The 18750-nt window shown below is 43.2% G+C and overlaps 1 protein-coding gene across 2 annotated transcripts in view; it reads left to right on the plus strand.

Annotated features, from left to right (window-relative positions):
- Nucleotides 1-18750, plus strand: part of ches1 (checkpoint suppressor 1) — a 67857-nt gene that overhangs the window by 40916 nt on the left and 8191 nt on the right. For both annotated transcript variants that reach the window (XM_084954335.1, XM_084954334.1), the window contains exons 3-4: nt 1149-1300; nt 8082-8140. In XM_084954335.1, coding sequence (XP_084810461.1) covers nt 1149-1300; nt 8082-8140 — 211 coding nt within the window. The remainder of the gene's footprint in view (nt 1-1148; nt 1301-8081; nt 8141-18750) is intronic.

The raw sequence follows: 18750 nt of genomic DNA on the forward strand, positions 1-18750 counted from the left end.
GTGCTTTATAATATAAGGTAAAGATCCTATAATAATACGAATTAATTATTTTACAATGGTGTGGAAGATACACATGAGTGTCCCCATCTTCTGATGCCTGCTTCCAGGAGGATGATGCACCAAGTCACAAAGCTCAAATCAAGCAGTTCTGAAGACAAAAAGGGGTCCAACCCAGTAGCAGCAAGGTGTGGCCATTAAAAAGGGGCGGGGAAAAGAAACTGCATCATCTCATAGTTTGTCCAGCAGAGCGGCTCCAACGCTTGTTTCTGATACATTATCCTCTTAGAGACATTTCCTCAAAATGCCATCACTAACAGGGAAAACTATTTGGCAGTAGTGGCTTAAACCAGTTTTATCTCAGGTGCTTGTTTCTCCAGGTGTTTACTGATTGGTTCCCCCCACTTCTAAAATAAAGCCTGCATCCTTGATTTCCTTTCATATCGACTGAAAATCAGAAGCCCGGAGTCCCGTCGTCTTCCCACCCACAGCCTGTACCTTTTTTTTTAATATCACAGAGCACTATAAACTGAGTTGAGGACGACACCTTAAATTTTTGTTTTGTGCGTTCCTCCCCAATCTCTGCCTCTGTCTCTACCCCCACCCACCCAGTTTTTCCAAATTCAGATGACAAGGCAGATGAAAGCATGCTGAAGGCTCTGAGAGACAGAGACAGCCTATTTTCATGGCACCCTTCTCTATAATCTATAGGCTGGCTTCACTCAGGTTGGGGGGCCGACAGCTTCATTAGGAGCCGCTTTGATCTAAAAATACGCACCATCTGGAATGGAGAAAGTTAAAGAGTTTGCCTACGTCCTCATCAGAAAGAAGCTTCATGATTTCTTTTTCCATAAAGACGGACAGGAAAATGCGGAGCAAGGTGGCTTTGAGGATGTTTTACTTCTCGTTCCTCTGAGTTTTATCTTCCTTGGGAATATGGGAATGTTTGCATGGTTGATGTTTTTTGTGCAGGTGTTTGAGCCAGGAGATGCACAGAATGTTGCTTTTCTCCGTGGGAATGCAGGATGGCTGTGTGTGCACGTGGTTTGGTAAATAGGAATCCTGTGAAAGGCTGAAGTTGAGCTTTGGGCTGCAGTCATTGTTCTTCAATAACAACTTTCTCCTCTTCGTTTTTTCTTGCTGTCTTGCAGAGCATAGGCAAAGGCTCTTTGTGGTCCATAGATCCAGAGTACAGGCACAACCTGATCCAGGCTCTGAAGAAGACGCCGTACCATCCCTACTCGCCCAGCCTGACCACCCCCTCCACCTCCCCACCCACCCTACCGCAGACATTTCACCACAGGTAAGACGGACCCTCTTATCCACTGACTGAGTGAATCTCGGCCGGTTAATTGATAAACCCGTCAACAGGGAGGGGATGCTGCCAGACTCTCGTCATGCTTGCCTCTCTGAAGAGACTTTAGAGAAATGAACATAGTAACACGTTCAAGAGAATTTGTGGCAGCCACCTGTTCAAAGGTATCATGTACTTGTCGTGTTGAATTGTCTCTTAGGTATGAATGAAATTCAGCGGTGTTCCAGAAATGTCATCCTGAGTCCCGTACATGCTTAAAGTGTTTAACTCTGCTTTTTTCAGCATCTCTCTTCATTCTGTCTTTATTTCTGTTCCCGTCTTTGCTGCTGTGATATTATTTACGTTTTCTACGCCGTAACATATGAGTTCCTTTACTTAAAGTAGTGAAGCACAGTATATTTAATATACCAAACAAAACAGCTTAAATGATAAGTCAAATGATCTTAATATAACGGGATAATAGCGGAACTTATTTTAGGTTTAATGTGCCTAATGTTGGAGTAACACTGATATCGGCTGATGTTCATATTTGAGCTAAAATATCGAACCGATTTTATGTGCTACGCGGCGCTCAAAAATCTGTAAAACAAATGTTTTTTTAGTACGACTTTGCTAAGCTACGAAGCCGCACCGCTTGATGGATTATCTGAGCATTACGGCTACTGTAGTCAGGAGCCTCGCGGAGTGATCTGGGTCCTAAACTCCGTCCACTTCAAACGAACACTGCGGCATCACTGAGAGTTAAAAACTGTCTAAATTCTTTCATCTTCAATAAAATGATCAGCGTTGCTGCTAAACAGCAGTGACGTTTGTAAGGTTACTGAAGTTGGGCTAGCTGGTATATAATGATGTGCTACGTGATTGCTAGCGACACAGCTATGTTAGCATAATAAACACAGTGAAGCTGGAGGATGAACGCTAACTTTTTTCCACTCGATAAAAGTTAACGTGAGGGTTTCTGGTGGTTAGGGACAAATGCAATCGCATGGCAGGATGCTGTAAACGGACCAAACTTCAGTCAGGAGAACAACTGAGATAATCCATCCACAATACGAGGTTAGTCATTCATACACTGCAACAACATGGGAATAGAGCAGCTGCAGAGAATCAACATTAATGAATCAATGTTACGGAAGTGGAGGAAGCAAGAAGAATGAGTCGACTTATCTGACTGTTTTGTTTCGCTTAATGCGCCTTATAATCTGAAAAATATGGTAATCAAGTGTTGCACCTACCAGCTCAAATTCATTGATTCCTTATTGCAGCTGAAGACATCAAAAAGTGAGTTTAGTGTTTAAGTTTGTCAAGTTTCTGAATAATTATGTTGTAATTGAGATTAGAGTAGCAATCACACTAATCGTTGTTATTGGTTTTCCTAAACTCAAACAGCTTTACTGTACTACTTCCTGCCCTACTAACCACAGAGGAGAAATCAGTCATCTCTAAAATATGAAACTCAGGGATAAAATGCATTTAGTCAACTAGAAATATTCGATTTTGCTGTGTCACAGGATTAGTTTAGTACCCTGTGTCTGAGTCTTTGTCCCCGTGGCTAATTGCTTGGGAAAAGTCAGCACAGCTTTCAGCCACACAAACAATGGAAACCACCTCACACAGTGGCCACAATCAAAAGATGAGCAAATAAACTATTTGAACTTAAACATTAACAATCTCTAAAGTCTTTGGTGTCGGCTGTTTATTAGTTTTTCTGTTTCCTAATTCCACACAGCACCTCTCTCTTTGTTTGACTCTTTCTAAAAAAGCCGTGGATACTCTGCAATGAAAGGCTGGAAACGGGAGCTTTTTCTGAATGTGCGTGCCACTCGGTGGGTTCGCTCTTTTGTTTCACAGTTTTCTAAGGAGGGAGCCGTGGCTGTTTACTCGTGGAATGAAAAAGAAAGTTCTCTGGGTAAATTATCCGGAGAGAGATAAGTTCATTCTCGTAGTATTTATCTGATGTAAGTGGATCTCCGAGAAGCAAATAAAGAGCAAATGAAATGGGGACTTCGGTGCCAGCATCCACATATAACATAAAGCCTGCACTCTCGTCTGCTTGCTTACTCTCTCCATCCTCTCCCTCCATCTGTTACTCTTCACACCCACTCTCTCCAGGCGTTATATACCTGACCTGCACCATCCTTTCCTTAAATCTTTTTGCATGCTCTTTTGATGCAACAACACTTCTGTCCCTCCTCCTATCTCCCTCCCCCCTCAGGCACATCACAGGTAAAAAGCCTTTTTTTCTCCCCCCCCCCTCCACCTCACTCTTTCCTCCCCCCTTGTTTTGCCTTTCCTCTGCTCCTACTGTGCCTCTGTTCCACTCATCTCGCTCTCTTGTCTCCTCTTTTAATATCCCACACACCCTCCTGCTCATCCTCAGGCATGCATTACAACTAGTGGGGCACCCAGTACTCCATCTTCTTTATTTATCCCTGCTGTGATTTATTCCCTCTCTCTCCCTCTCCACTCTTTTCACTCTCTCTCCATCACTTTATCATTCAATTAAATCCCCCTTTGTCTACATTCACTTTATTCTCCGACTGCTCGCAGCCTCCCCCAAACACGCACACATCCCTCCACAGTGCGGCGGCATCCACCTGTGTCGTTTCCTCCACATCTCTCTCCTCTCCTGACCTCACCTCCTTCCTCCATCCTCTCAGTTTCCAGCACCTTTGCCCATCCCGACTGATACGTCAGAGAGAGCTGCTATGAGTTGCTTTATTTTTAAAATATTTTTCATTATTATTGTTTCATTTATCCGCTCCTTCTATTTTTTTGTCTCTCTCCGACTACACAGCCACTGCCAGCCCTACAACCTGCTCCCCGGTTGATCCGGGTAGGTTGGCTTGCAGAGCTAGTGGACTGTGTAAGACAGAATAATTGGTTCACCATAAAATGTAAAAGTGTCATTTTGAACAATGAGGTATGTGGAAGTGGAACAAATTGGAGGCTGGATTTGGAACATGGACGGGAGGGTGGAGGGGTGCAAGGAGAGGTCGGAGTGTGGAGGGGTAGTTGTTCATTTGCGTCGTGGCGCACAGCAGGAGATGAGAGTGTGTTTCTCGGTTTGAGCCGAGCTGCAGGTCCACTGGGACGCTGCACCTGAAGAGCATCCCCCTGTATCTGTGTATGTCCAGTTATTTCATTGCTTAATCCCTCACAGTTTCGATGTAAGCTGATGCCTGTGAGCGCTTTGTTTTCTCTGATAGTTACTGGAAAAACTCAAAGAGATTTGAGCGATATAAATCAGGGTACTGCAGCACAAGAAGACACCAGAAAACAGTGGACGCAGTGTTGTGAAGAATAAATGAAACAATTCAACAGGTTATTGTGATTCTCCGAGTTTTCAGTATGAAGTTAATAAGAATTCACTTATTACTGGTGAGAGGAAATGATCTATACGTTTCCCTCCAGTTCTGACCTCTGATTCAACAACATGAATATTTTTTATAATAATAGAATTAATAGAATAATAGAAGTTATTGGTGTGCTTTAGACAGCAGTTGGAATGTAAATGCACAATCACAGCATGCTCTCCACTCTGGACCTGCTGGATCAAAAAGTTCATAAAGACTAAAAACTAAAGCTTTACTCAATATAAGAACTTTGGAAGGAATTTATTATTAGTGTTTAAACAGACTGGTGTGAAATTAAAGAGTTCAGAGGTCAAGAATTATTAATATTTATTTAAAATTTCCCTTCATAACAGCAGAAGAACAAGCAGACAGGAAAAAATGGTCACAAATGGCACTTTATATACAGACTGTATATAAAAGATGGCACTATCACCTTGACATCACAATCTTGTTCTGTGGAACAACATGTAACATACCCGTAAGCAACGTTTACATTACAAGCTTTCCACGCTGTAAATCAAAAATAAGGCTCAGGGGCCAAATTAAGCCCAGCAGAGACACCAAGCTGGTCCACTGAACAACAAGTTTTACAACTTTTTATTAATACTACACCAGAATAATTAAGTAATAGCAAAGCAATTAAATGAAACAGTCTTTTCTGTGAATGAATAAAAACTTTCCGGCCAGTGAGCCACTAGAAGTAATATTGACATTTATTTTTTTACAGTCTGAGCCCAAAGAGTCGTCTTTACTACAGCAGCATTTCTTTGTCTCGTAGAAAAACTGAGACACATTGTTCTTCTTTTTTTATATCTCAGAAATTAAATGTAATTTCTTTACATTGACAGAAAGTGTTTCTCTGGTCGGGTGGGCTGTGTGTGGCCCACAGTGTGAAGTGAGTTGGACATCCCTGTCGTAAATAACTATATTTTTACGCTAAATGCAGTCTTCATAAAACACAAAACTAATGATTGGAACAATAAACCTATAAGGAAATTATTTATAGATGTTAGGGTCATTTTCCCATAGGTTTCTTTTGGAACTAGAGCTGTTGCCCCCTGCTGGCCAGTAGCAGCAATACAGGTTTAAGGCATATTGACTTCACTTTGCAGAGAGGAAGATGACACCTTATCTTTTTAGTGTTTTTGACCTTGGATACCAATTTCATGAAAAACAGGCAACTCAGGGTAAAGTTATGAATCAACAAGGGCTTTAAACTAAATAAGAATAATAATTCTTCACTATATGCACAGAGTCAGTGGTTGTTATGGCGATGGATCTGTCAGTGTTTCTCACTTGTTTCTCACAAAGCGAGCTTTACTTGCAGATGCAGATCATGTGCCTATAAGTTGGATTGCAGTTTCACCCTCATCTTCTATCACAAAGATGAATTATTAAACATTATTTTTGATTTTGTGTGTGTTTCATCAGAAGTGTAGCGCTACCGTTTCACTCTGAAAAAGGTGCTACATTACGTTACGTCTTTCAATGTCTGGCATTAGCTTTGTCCTTTATATGTATCCCAGAACTCAAGTCCAATCAATATAACACAATATCTCTCTCAACAGCTCTCACGCTCAAGAATATTATGTTATGAAGTGTAATGACCGTGAATGGTTGCACAGCATGTCTATTATGTTAAGGTCAAGGACTGTCTCAAGCCGCTCTGTACAGCACAGAAGTGGGAGATGAACACGGGGAGTGATCGAGATAGATAGGAGGAAGTGGCTGAGAAGGGTTGTGGGGTGGGGTGGAGGGGGGGTGTAGCTGGAGTGCGGTGACGCTCCTTTGTCCTCTGCTGTTTGTCGCTCGCACCTCTCGCCTTTTCATGGCTATAATAACTCACACCACAGCAGCCAGCCCCCACGTGCTGTGTGCGCCAGAATATGGGTGCGTGTGTGTGTGTGTGTGTGTGTGTGTGTGTGAGTGAGAGAGACTCTGCTCACTTAAGTGTCTCAGTCCAGCTCTGTGCTATTCATGCTTTTTTTAAATGTGTGTGTGTGTGTGTGTGTGTGTGTGTGTGTGTGTGTGTGACAGAGCACGCTGGGTAGGAGGTCAGCTCTATGGTGCATTCCTTCACACCCCATCAGCATCTGGATAGAAGCAGGAGGAGGGGGTCTCTACCTCCAGTTCTCTCTCCTCCCTTTTCTCCCTAGTGAGGGGATGTTGAAGGAGGGGAGCGGCGAGTTTAGCCCCTCGCCCACCGCATTAAATGCACAGGGGTCGTCTTGGCAACGGGAACGCCGCCATGGCAACACATGTAGTATAAGTCAGGTGCTGTCGCGCTGCAAACCCATTTGTTGAGAGAGAGAGGGAGAGAGAGAGGTGAGGCGGGGAAGAGGGGAGAGACAGACAGAGAGAGGGAGAGAGAGATGGGGGTGAGACGGGCGGGAGTGGGGGGGCTAGGGAAAACAGACAGGCTGTTAGCACAGGAAAAATATGTTATCGCCGTGGCAACGCAATGTGGCAACTCTCCATGGCAACAGCAGGTGGCTCAGGGGCTGAAATTTGCTGCTTTCGCTGCGTTTGTATGCGTGTGTGAACAGTAAATATCTGCGTGTGCGTCCATCTTTCCCCGGCATCTGGCGAGGTGAGAATCGCTTCACGAGTGCACACGTCCAAATCCTCTCATTCAGCAACATAAAAACACAACTCGTGTTACAAAGGAAACTCTCCAAATGAGTGGAAGCAAGTTCACGGCGTTCCCCAGGTGTTTTCTGTGCCCTGTCTGTGTGTGTGTGATACCAGTGTCGACTGTGTTTGAGAGAAGCTCGTCTGACTGGGGGAAAAGCGAGCAGTCAGACGAGCCGTCTGACGGGGAGCTAAAGACCACTCAACCTGGAAAAGCCCCCCCCCCCCCACGCTCTGTCTTTAAATTACAGATCCAGCAGCATCCCTTTTGTGTGTATGTGTGAGTGGAGATATCTCCGTCTATGTGAGAAATGCCGTCATTACCTCCCTCATTAGTGGTGCAATGATCACCTAAACCGAGTCGTCAGCTTTGTGTTTTCCTGTGTGTGTGTTTTAATGTGTCGCGCGCGCCGTACACAGATCGGTCTTAAACATGGCTGTCTGGCATGAGTGCGTGTTAAGTGTTTGCGAGCTGATGATTTCTTTCTTTTTTCTTTTTTTTTTTTAATGTGTGTGAATGGACGAGTGGCGGGCGGTAGGGGGCTGTCATGAGAAATTACCCCCATGGACTACAGCGTCGAGGCTGTAATTCTCCGAGGTAATCACAGGGAATAATGGCAACAGTGGGACACCCGGGAATCTAATCACTATAATCAGAAGCACTGGCTTATGGGCTCAAATTCCTGCCTTGCTATCCGCCTCGTGATGAAGCCGGCTGGGCTGGTTGGCTGCTGCGACGTGATCAAATGATTGACCAGTTTTCTCTCCTCTCTCCTTTCTAGTCCTCCGTTGTGGTCGGGGAGTCCCCTCTTCAGAAAGAACGGAGGAGTACTCCTACAAGGTACTGTTTCACCTCCGAGTGTGTGTGTGTGTGTGTGTGATCTCCCGCCTGTTTCTTTCTTTCTCTCTGTCTCACCCGCTTCCTCTCTCCTCCTCCTCTCTCCCTCCACCCTCTACGGATGTGCCAACTCCAATCATCTCAATTCCAAATCCCTCTTTTTAGAAGCGCACCTTGAGAATACTGAGTGCTGAGTTCTGACACTTGGCTCAGCACCAAGTGTTTTCTAAGTTTGTGGAGAAAAAAAATTATAAAAAGGGGGGGGGGGGAAGAGGAGTGATCGAGACACGGCGAGCAAGGCAGGGAGAGAAAGAAAGGAAGAAAATCTGAGCTTCAAATCAGAGGCTGGGGAGCAATCCCCCTGCCTCCTTTGCTCATCTAGTGCAACATATGTACAGTCTCACTTTATTTTTACTTTTGTGCACCCCCCATTTCCCATTATTCCTTGCCTCCCCTCCCTGCCGAACACCCCCCACCCTTCCCTGGTGGTTGGACGGCCGTTTAAATGGACATTCAATCCCAATCAGGGAGCACTCCAGGAGCTCGCTGGGCTGCCGAGCCCTAAATGGAGGAGGAAATGGATACATTAGGCGTCTGCGGCGCGCCCTCCATCGCCGCTGATAATGGAGTAGTAATGGTCAAGGAGCCGGGCTTGGAGAGAGTGTCTGAAAACCTGGACTCCCTCTGGACACACACACAGAGAGTCTGAGTGATGCGTCTGAACAGCTGGACGGATGGAAAGAAAGAGGTGGAAAGCTGATTTGGGAGTGCGCATGTTAGGAGGAGACACAGGGGAAAAAAGTCATTTCTTATTTTTAATTTTCCTTTTTTAATGTGTGTCTGAAAGGAGCGAGTGCAGGAATGGACAGGTGGGAGCGTCAGAGGCAGCAGGGACGGGAAAGCTGTGAGAGACAGCCAGAGGCAAAGACAAGGGAAGAGTCGGGGTGGGGGTGGTCGGGTGCCAGAGCGAGCGAGTTTGGGGCTGTTAGTGCCCTCAGTTATTACTTCCATCTCCCATTCCCAGAGCTTTCAGAGCTGCTCCGCTCTGAGGTGATGTGTCCTGAAATGTGCCTCTCCCCGCTCGACGTGGAAGAATGCAAGGACAATGGCTGGGAGCCGAGTGCTCGACGCAACCTATCACCCCACCTCCACGAGGTTCATTATTCAGTAGCTTTAAATTATAAAGCTTCTGCTCGGTCTAAGTGCTCTTTTTAAACTCTATGTTCTATCATTTCTGGAGCTAACTCATTTGGAACCAGCTCTGGCCCGTTATTAACCTGTCAGCTGCAAATGAAGGGTGTATCCAAGTCAATAGAAAAATTGACCAGCTTGTAAATGATTCATCGCAGGCAAACCGGTGCATCACAATCGCTTCAAACAAGCATCGGCTTTATGTCTGTTGACAGATATCTATTGACAAATGATTACCAGCAATTCCAGCAGGACTGCAAATCCCGCCAAATGGTGGGAACTCGTATGCTTGTACATTTCTCCATAGGTTTGCTGTTCTAGTAAATGATAAGCCGTTACAGGAAGCGCACTGTTGCCGCAGTAGCAGAGGTGAAAGTTAAGTACAATTTGAAGGAATTCAAGAAAAAAAAAAAACATTTACGACATTTTTTATCAGCTGAGTTAATTTGCCTTTTAGGCTTAAATCATAACTAACAAGTGAAATGCTGCCCAAAGTTAATTAACGACCTGATGTTGTGTAAAATTCAGAGGTGGAAAGAGTACTAAAATATTTTACTCAAGTAAAAGTACTATTACTTTGCTGAAATTTTACTCAAGTACAAGTAAAATTACCTGTCTAAAAATTTACTCAAGTAAAAGTAAAAAGTAGCTCATTTAAAATTTACTCAGAGTAAAAGTTACATAGTTCCTTTTTTGTCAGCAGGAGGACAGCCTCTTCTGAGTAGTGCAAAAAAGACAATGGGATAAATCTCAAAGTAGTTGTTTTTTAATTAAAAGAAAAACTTTACAAATTAAAGCGCAGTGGCAGTTAAACTGCAAGTCTATACATCAAAATGGATAATGGTCACCAAACCAACCAACCAAACTGTCAAAACCATATAATTCTTTTACATGAGAATGTGTTTTAAACTGTCAAATAAGAGAACAAGTACTGAATTGAGCTGTACGGCAGCTGCTATAAAAATGTGTTTTAATTTTTTAAACTTGGCCCTGCTCTGTTAATTTTGAGGAGCAATTCAATTCAATTCAGTAAAACTTTATTGATCCTGAAGGTTGACCCCGAAGGAAATTGGGTTAAGGCTGCCGACCTTTGCCAGCGTCATCTTACCCTCCGACCATACATACATTACACAAACATCACATGGGGAAGACAGGTCAGAGAGGTATAACGATGGAAAATGCACCACGCGAGGAAAGATAAGGAGGAAAAAATAAGTCCCCCTAGACTGAGCTCCAACAGGGAGGTCAGTTTGAGAACAGAAAAAAAACACCTCTGCACAAGCACATGTTATTCTTTTGCCTGCAGTGTGAACATATGTGGGTTAAGTAAGAAAGTAGCCGCTTCTGTCTTCTGTCTAATTTAACTAATTTTTTTTTAAAAATAAATTATTATTATTATTAACAAACAGGAAAAGTGAACACATTTTCTTTTGGCAATTTACCAATCAAGTAAAAATATTTTAAGTTGCGTGGACAACAACGTGCCCAATAACAGCTTATGTCTTAACTTAATGTGATTAACTTGAGCACAGCCTTTTTTGCTAAAATAAATGTACAAGTTTCATTTAACTTACCTCTACATGCTTGCGCAGGTTTGATGTGGAATTTCTAAAAGCTGCTAACTCGGTCTCTCTGGGCAAACACAGCTTACACTGCATAATAAAGCTGTTGCCTTTCTTGCACTTGAAGCCGAAATGGTCCCTTAAATACGGCCGGGGGTTCACATCCGTTTCTTCGAGTTCAGGGTCAGCAGAATTCGACGGGGCTTCTTTTTTCACTGGATCCGTAACACCGATGTCAGACTCCATCTTTATCGTGACCCAACGCCAATTTGTTCTACTACCCATCATTCCCTGCAGTATTTCCGAAGCGCAATGTTGTTGTTGTTTTTTTGTTTGTTCTTTTAATTTACTCAGTAACGGGTGTGATTGAAAATGTAGCGAAGTACAATACTTTTTAAAAAATATACTTAAGTAAAAGTAAAATTACCGACTTGGAAAATGACTTTAAAAAGTACAAATACACAAAAAAAACTACTCAATTCAGGGCTCGCAAAATTTCAAAATCCCTGGTAGCCCTTCGGGCAGGGACTCTTCAGTTTTTGGTAGCCCAAAATAAATTTAAGTAGCCCGAATAAAAAAGAGAGCAATTTTTTGATTGATGTTTTGTTTCCGTTACAATATTATACATTAAAGTATAATATTTTAATGGAAACAAAACATTAATCAAAAAATTGTTTAAACACAAATTACAACATTGTATAAAAATTACAATCATCAACTCAAATACTTGGTTCTAATTGAACAGAAATTTCTATGAACTTGTAAGAACTGTGTAGGACATGAATCAGTCTGTGTCAGATCCTGGATTTGAAATTTCCACTGAAGTCACGGGAAAGAGGCAAGTGGAACCAAGATCGAGGCCATTTGCTTTTTGAAGTTTGCAAAGACTGCTACATTGTGCCAGTGGTAGTTCACTCTTTGCAACATAGTACGCTATTCTAAACTGATTTTCAGGTTTATTTTTAGTATGTTATTTGCAATTGGTGTTTGTTCTGGGAAAGATATTGCAGACTGAGCAATAATGCATTTCTTGCATTTCTCATGGGTTCTAATGGGGGCCTTTCTTAAAATGACTGGTCCCAGTAACAAAGGCGCTTGTCGACTCAGAAATCGAGGGAAAACCAACAACACACCCGGCAGAACATTATGTTATTTACACGGGTGCACATAAGTGGTCCGCATGTGCGCATTCGCTGTCAAAATAAAAGACGCGCACCAGATAAGAAGTTGCAACGCGCGTTTGCGTCCATATAAAAGGCACTGTTTTTGTCCGCTAGAGTGGGATTTTCACGGCACATTCTGCACCACATCTCTGTGCGTTCATCATTTGTTTGAAGCCAGCTCACCTCCTGCAACCACTTTTCCAAGAATACGTGCTTCTTTTGTGGTTCGGACTCCTTCTGACATTTCTTTGGAGGTGGAGGAACACCAAAGTAATTGCTTAAAGGAGCTTCTTCGACATCTTTAAGAGTTCTAAACAAATGTCTGTCCTCCTCCAGAAAATCTTATGTACGCAAACACGCGGTGCAACTTCTTATCTTGTGCGCGTTTTTTTATTTTGACAGCGAATGCGCACCTGCGGACCACTTATGTGCAGCCCTGGTTATATAGCTCATCATATGGCAGCCACAGAAATTCTTTTGTCCATGAAACCATAAAGCTGCACTTTCTTTTTGCCTTATAGTCTGATTTGTCATAACTTTTCCGTTTTGTGGTAAGCTTTTCTTTGGCTGTCACTTCTTCACCCTGACCTGTCTTATTTGGCTCAGCAGAACTAAAATATATATCCTGCTGCTTTTACACAGGCACTCACTTAACGCTCAGCGACTCTCTGCGCGATCAACCTCTCACATGTTTAAGCTTGCTGCGGGAGATTTCACTTGTCATGTTTGCATAGTAAGTTAACGATTGATAAGACGATGTCAGAGGAATTGGTGCGCAAATGATCATCACTCACCAATCAGTGCTGTCGCTCTCTATAAAACAGTTCGCGCGATTGCAAAGTGAAAGCAAAAAACAAGCGCAAATTCAAACACGATTTCAATATGTCACATATTGACAGTGGCTCACCGATGCCAATGACATAATTACCCAGCTACATTTCCGAAAGAATGCAAAAGCATTGAAATATATTTTCCTATGATAGCCCGACGGGCAGGGCAGAGACAGATTTTGGTAGCCCGACTGGAAAAATCGCTAGCCCCGGGACGTCGGGCTAGTGATTTTGCGAGCCCTACAATTACAGTAACGCAAGTAAATGTAATTTGTTACTTTCCACCTTTGGTAAAATTGTTATAATTATCTTCAAAACAGCCGGCTGCAATATTAAAATTAGCTGAAGATGTAAATAAAAGTAGCAAACCTGCACTAAACACAGTAGAAATATATACATCTCTCTCTCTACATATATATATATAGATAGCGAGAGAGAGAGATAGATAGATCTATCTATCTATATCTATATATATAGTAGGGCTGCTCAATTAATCGAATTTTAATCTCGATTACGATCTGGGCTTTCAACGATCATTAAAAATGACTGAGCCGATTATTAGCCCCTCCCTCGTGCTTTACTCTCGCGCTGCTCCGTGTGGCAAATCGAGCGCACCTCTCTGCATTTCGAACACGCGTCACAACAATTAAGAGCAGCGGTCTCCAACCTTTTTTGCGCCACGGACCGGTTTATGCCCGACAATATTTTCATGGACCGGCCTTTAAGGTGTCGCGGATAAATACAACAAAATAAAACTAGTACCGGTACCGAAAAAAAATAGATTTATTCATAACACACGTGAAAAGACCCAGGAAAACCGAGTAAACGATAAAAACGATAACAAAATAATGCTGAAAACCGTTAAAAACCCTGAAAACTATACATTTCACACCTGAGCCTCAACTCTCGCGGCCCGGTACCAAACGACTCACGGACCGGTACCGGTCCGAGGCCCGGGGGTTGGGGACCGCTGATTAAGAGGACCCGAGGGAAGCTCGGAAAGCTAAGCAGAAGTTATTTGGAGAGGAGAGTGACTGCCGTTGGTTGAAAAGAGAGGTAAAAAAAAACTTGAGTGGTGTGGAAACATTATGGGTTCGCGGAGTCAGACGTGGATCAAGTAGACACAGTGTGTAAACTTTGCTACAGTGTCGTAGCTGCACCACAGAGCAACACTGCAAAGTTCACTAAACACAGATGTTTACATTTTTCATTTATTTTTTATATTGCAAACATTTGCACTGTTATCAGTATTTGCACACTATTTTATATTATTTTTTGACAATCTTTAAAGTCATTATTCAACACGTTGTTGTTAAATAAATATCGTCAAATAATCGAGATCTCAATTTCAGTGAAAATAATCGTGATTATCATTTTTGCCATAATCGAGCAGCCCTAATATATATATATAGATATATATGAGGTAATGGCCGAGGAATCACACATTCATATAATGCTGAAGCTGGTAGAGCTCAGCTGAACTGTCAGTATGTTATAATACATATAAAATCAATCATCTCTCTGCTCTGCGATCAGTTTGCAAAACTGCATTATTGTCAGTATTTATGTTTGATGTGGAAGAAAAATCTAGAAATGCACGTAATATAAAATATATGGAGCCGAGTAAAAACTAGACCGTGATGATTATGTATGCATGTGTACTTATTCAAACCAGATACTTCAGTAAAAGAAAGGTTCCACCTGTCTTGTCGGGTCTTTTTGCACTGCAGCGTTGACGCTTTTACTCAAGTCTAAATACGTCTTCCAGCGCCGTGTAGGTGTGATTTAAAAAATCTAAAACGTTCAGCAACTTTGGTTCAAAAGTGGCCATCCTGCCCTTCAAGACCATCTCCAGTCCTGTGCTGTTTTAAGAAGTCCTGCTCTCCGTACTACTGGATCCGCTCCTCTGTGTCAAACTCAAATATGAACTTCCTGCTGAGAAAGTTGGCAAAATCACTGATGTTGAGCAACAGTTTTGTTGAACTGGCCAAAAAAATTTGTGACAGGTTTGCTGAACTTTTTCATTACGTCTCATATGAGGTGTAGACAAAATAATGAAAGACTTCATGAAACAGGAATTAAGGCACAGGATTCAAAATCCTTAATAATGTATGCAGCTTACAATAGTTCAACTTTATTCAATTCAGTGTTATTTATTTATATAGCACCTGTCGCCTCAAATCGATTTACATTATATGGTAAAGACCCTCCGATGATACAGAGAAAACACCAACAATCAGATGAGTCGCTGTGAGCAAGAACTTGGCAACAAGGGGGACGAAAAGCTCCCTTTTAACAGGAAGAAACCTCCAACAGAACCAGGCTCAGGGAGTGTGAGGGGAGGGAGACGTGGAAGAGAGCCAGAGATCAATAATAAACAACAATAATACTTGAATAACGTTAGACGCTCCCTGCCTGGTACATGCAGTTCTCTTACAGGCCTGTTCACGTGTTTTCTAGCACATGTCTGTTCTAAAATGTGTGGTCTTTTGCCCTAAACCGAGAGAACGCCGATGACATAATCAGGGTTACTTTCTCATGCTTTGAAGTGCTCTCTCTCTCCAGAGCCACAGAAGATATTTTACAACAGCATTCTCAGGATGAGAAGAGCTCCTCATGTCAAGTAAACTCTGCTTCAAGTATAAAATTGATGTAATATCCCTCAAAGCTAAAACGAGACTAAAAGAGTTCTAAGAAGCCTATCTTTGCGCATATTGAAGATCAAAATAGGCGTAGAGGAAACATTTGAAAATCACAGGTGCTGATTAGATTTCAGCCTGATAACGCCTGTTTGTAGTTGTGTTTAAAGGGCTTTTTTTTTCAAGTCCGAGTAATCGAGTGTTGCTTTTATTTATTTTAATCTCCCACCCCTGCAAGTTATAGCAGATGTCAGTCAGCCAACCACTTAAACACTCGGCTGTAGCGTCAGATAGACAAGCCAGTTAGACATCCAGTTAAACTGCCAGCAACTTCAGCCCACCAGCAATCCAGTCCGTCAGTCAGCCAGTCAGTCAGACACCATTAGTATGCATCCTGCCCTCAGACTTTAACACACAGCAGCCAGGCCGGGGGAGAGGCGGGGGTGGGAGACGTTTTGACTGAGCGAGAGGCCACGTTCAAACGGTTGCATTCTCAAGGTCTGCTGGGAGTAACCTTTGACCCTTTGCACTCCACGTGTGTGTGTGTGTGTGTGTGTGAATTCAGCGAGTGTTTGTGTGTTTTTGGTGCCTCTGCTGGCCGCGTGGAGACTGCAGCCTGCAGGGCCATGTGGAACTCATTTAACAGGAGAGCAGAGGAGGTTGAATGCGTTTACGGCACATGAGACGGGAGGGAGGCCGAGGGCTCTCGCTCGTCCTGGAAAACAGGCAGGCAGGGAGACAGGCGGCGGGCGAAGACGTAGGAAGCAGACAGAAAAGGCAGAGCAGCTGACCAGACATCGGAAAAAGACAGACTAGAGGATATTTTCTCTCCAGGAAAAAAGAGACAGAAATGCAGACAGACACCTTTTCTTGTCTGTTCATACATTTCTTTCTCTTGTTTTCTGCTTCCAACCACACAGAGCTTTTTTTTCCTCTGCCTTTCTCCAAGCTTGTAAAATGTAATGCTCGATCTCAGCGAGCGGGGACGGGCTTTGGGAGTGCTGCCTGGTCTTTCTCAGATTAGTTTGTCACCTCATCTCCACAGCATATGTCCCAGGTTTTTTACCTGCGGCGTCGGCGTGCGTGCTCGGTTGGAGATATGAGTCACCACTATACATAGAATGACAGATCGATGCACAGAGGGAAAAAAATCAACAAGTGAGGATGGAAGAAAGAAATTCAAACAGTCAGCAGAGCGAGGAGGTGAATGTAGAGGTCACATATGTAAGAGAAGCTTGCACCTATAGTAGAGGTTATATGTATGTGTGTGCAGATGTGTGCATCTAGGATAAACTGCTGTTGCTGAGGTGTGAGAGCCCATGTCAAACATTTCTCTGTCTCTCACTGTTTTCACTCATGAAATCTAGACAAGACTGAATCTGGACGTCGCCTACTGGTTTGGGCTCAGCTGCATTAGCCAGTGATGAAAGATAAAGCCGATGCAGTTCCGCACATGGCCACTTGAGGCTCACTCCCAATAACATGTCAGTCCCCTTGGATCTCCATGTTAAAATGTCCCGATTTACAGTCTGATACAAACAGCTGTTTTGGTTTGTATATCACATTTATGCTTATGTTGTTTTTTATAACATACAATTTAATTCTTATTTAAGCTTAAAGTTTGCACCAGGTGTCACCTCAGCTAATCCAGGCCACTGAATTTGCTGTTTGTGCCTTTTTGGCGATAATTAGCAAATAATGAGTCTTACAGTGTAACCACCAGACTAAGAACTTTGAGTTCTACTTTGTTCGTGTGTTACTTAAAGCTTATTAGCAGATATCAGTGTTTGTTTGTTGTTTATGGAAGCAGCTTGCTAGCCAAACCTGCCATCTAAGTCAGCGGTCCCCAACCCCCGGGCCACGGACCGGTACCGGTCCATGAGTCGTTTGGTTCTGGGCCGCGAGAGTAGAGGCTCAGGTGTGAAATTTATGGTTTTCAGGGTTTTTATCGTTAACTCTGTTTCCCTGGGTCTTTCCCGTGTTGTAGTTGTGTCTTATTTTGAAAGAAATATTCACACGTTACCATAGCAACCAGAGAGCATTAAGGGGCAGAGAGGAGGATGTTACTCTCAATGTTGTTGGCGCATTTCAGGAGGATGCTGCTAATAAAGTTACACAATTACACAGTGAATTCATGTTTATTATTTACAAAATAGCACAGTTTTTGTCTCGGTCGTATCATTTTATTTTGTTGTATTTATCCGTGACACAAGGCCAGTGACTTTGTGTTATCGAGGCAAGTTTAAAGCAGGCTGACACACAGCAACCAGCCGTTTGTGATGAGGTTTCAAACAGAGCCGCCTGCTCTGCTCTCACATCGGCACACACGGACAAGGTATTCGAGAACTGATGCATTAAAGATTGTTTACCGTCCACCGAACGTACGCGTCTGCTCGATAACGTCGTGAAAAGTTTAGGGTGCATATGAAGAAACGGCTTCTCTGCCCTGCTTTCCCAGAGTGGTAGATCCCTTGTGATGCATGATCTACCACTCTGTGGCATGTGGAAAGGGAACCGTTGCTATGGTAACCCAAAGCCTGACTGGAACGAGAGGTGGGGAGGAGAAAGGGTGGGTGCGTGTCAACCCGGGGAGACCGCTGCCCACACGCACACATCCATGCAGCGAGTGATCAAGATTACAAAAGAGACTCTGTGCAGGGACTTACTTATAAGGTTATGGAGAGCAGAGCTGGAGATATCAGGGGCAGAGCCGCGCTAACAGGAGTCAATAAGATTACTGTGGACACAGGCGGCCAGAGAGAGGCAGCAGACGCACACTTACAATGACAAAATCATAATGCACGAGTGCTCGTGTGTGTGTGTGTGTGTGGCAACATGAACCAAATATACAAGATTGCTTTCCACATGGGGGGGGGACTTGTATGTTTTAATGAGCTTGTGGTTCTCGAGGCAAATTAAATTTCTGCTCATAACATCGATCATAAATTTACTGTATGGGCTGAGATTTAACCCCCCTCCTCCCAAAAATGCTTCAGCTGCAGTATATTGATGGCTTGATGAACGGTGTTCACAGTCACACCTTAACAAATGTTTCTGCGGCAGACAAAAGCAAACAGCAGGTCATCGTTTGCGAAACACAAACTGACCCCAGAGATGAAAATGACAGCTGTTCCAGTGAACTGGGATGACTGTGGTGAGCAGCCAGCCTTGAATAATGAGAGCTTTTGGATCAGATGTACGCTCTTCTTTTCTCTTCTCTTCAAAGTG

Source organism: Perissodus microlepis, chromosome 15 (genome assembly GCF_051167445.1).
Source record: "Perissodus microlepis isolate ML-2025 ecotype Zambia chromosome 15, ASM5116744v1, whole genome shotgun sequence".
Taxonomy (NCBI): Eukaryota; Metazoa; Chordata; class Actinopteri; order Cichliformes; family Cichlidae; genus Perissodus; species Perissodus microlepis.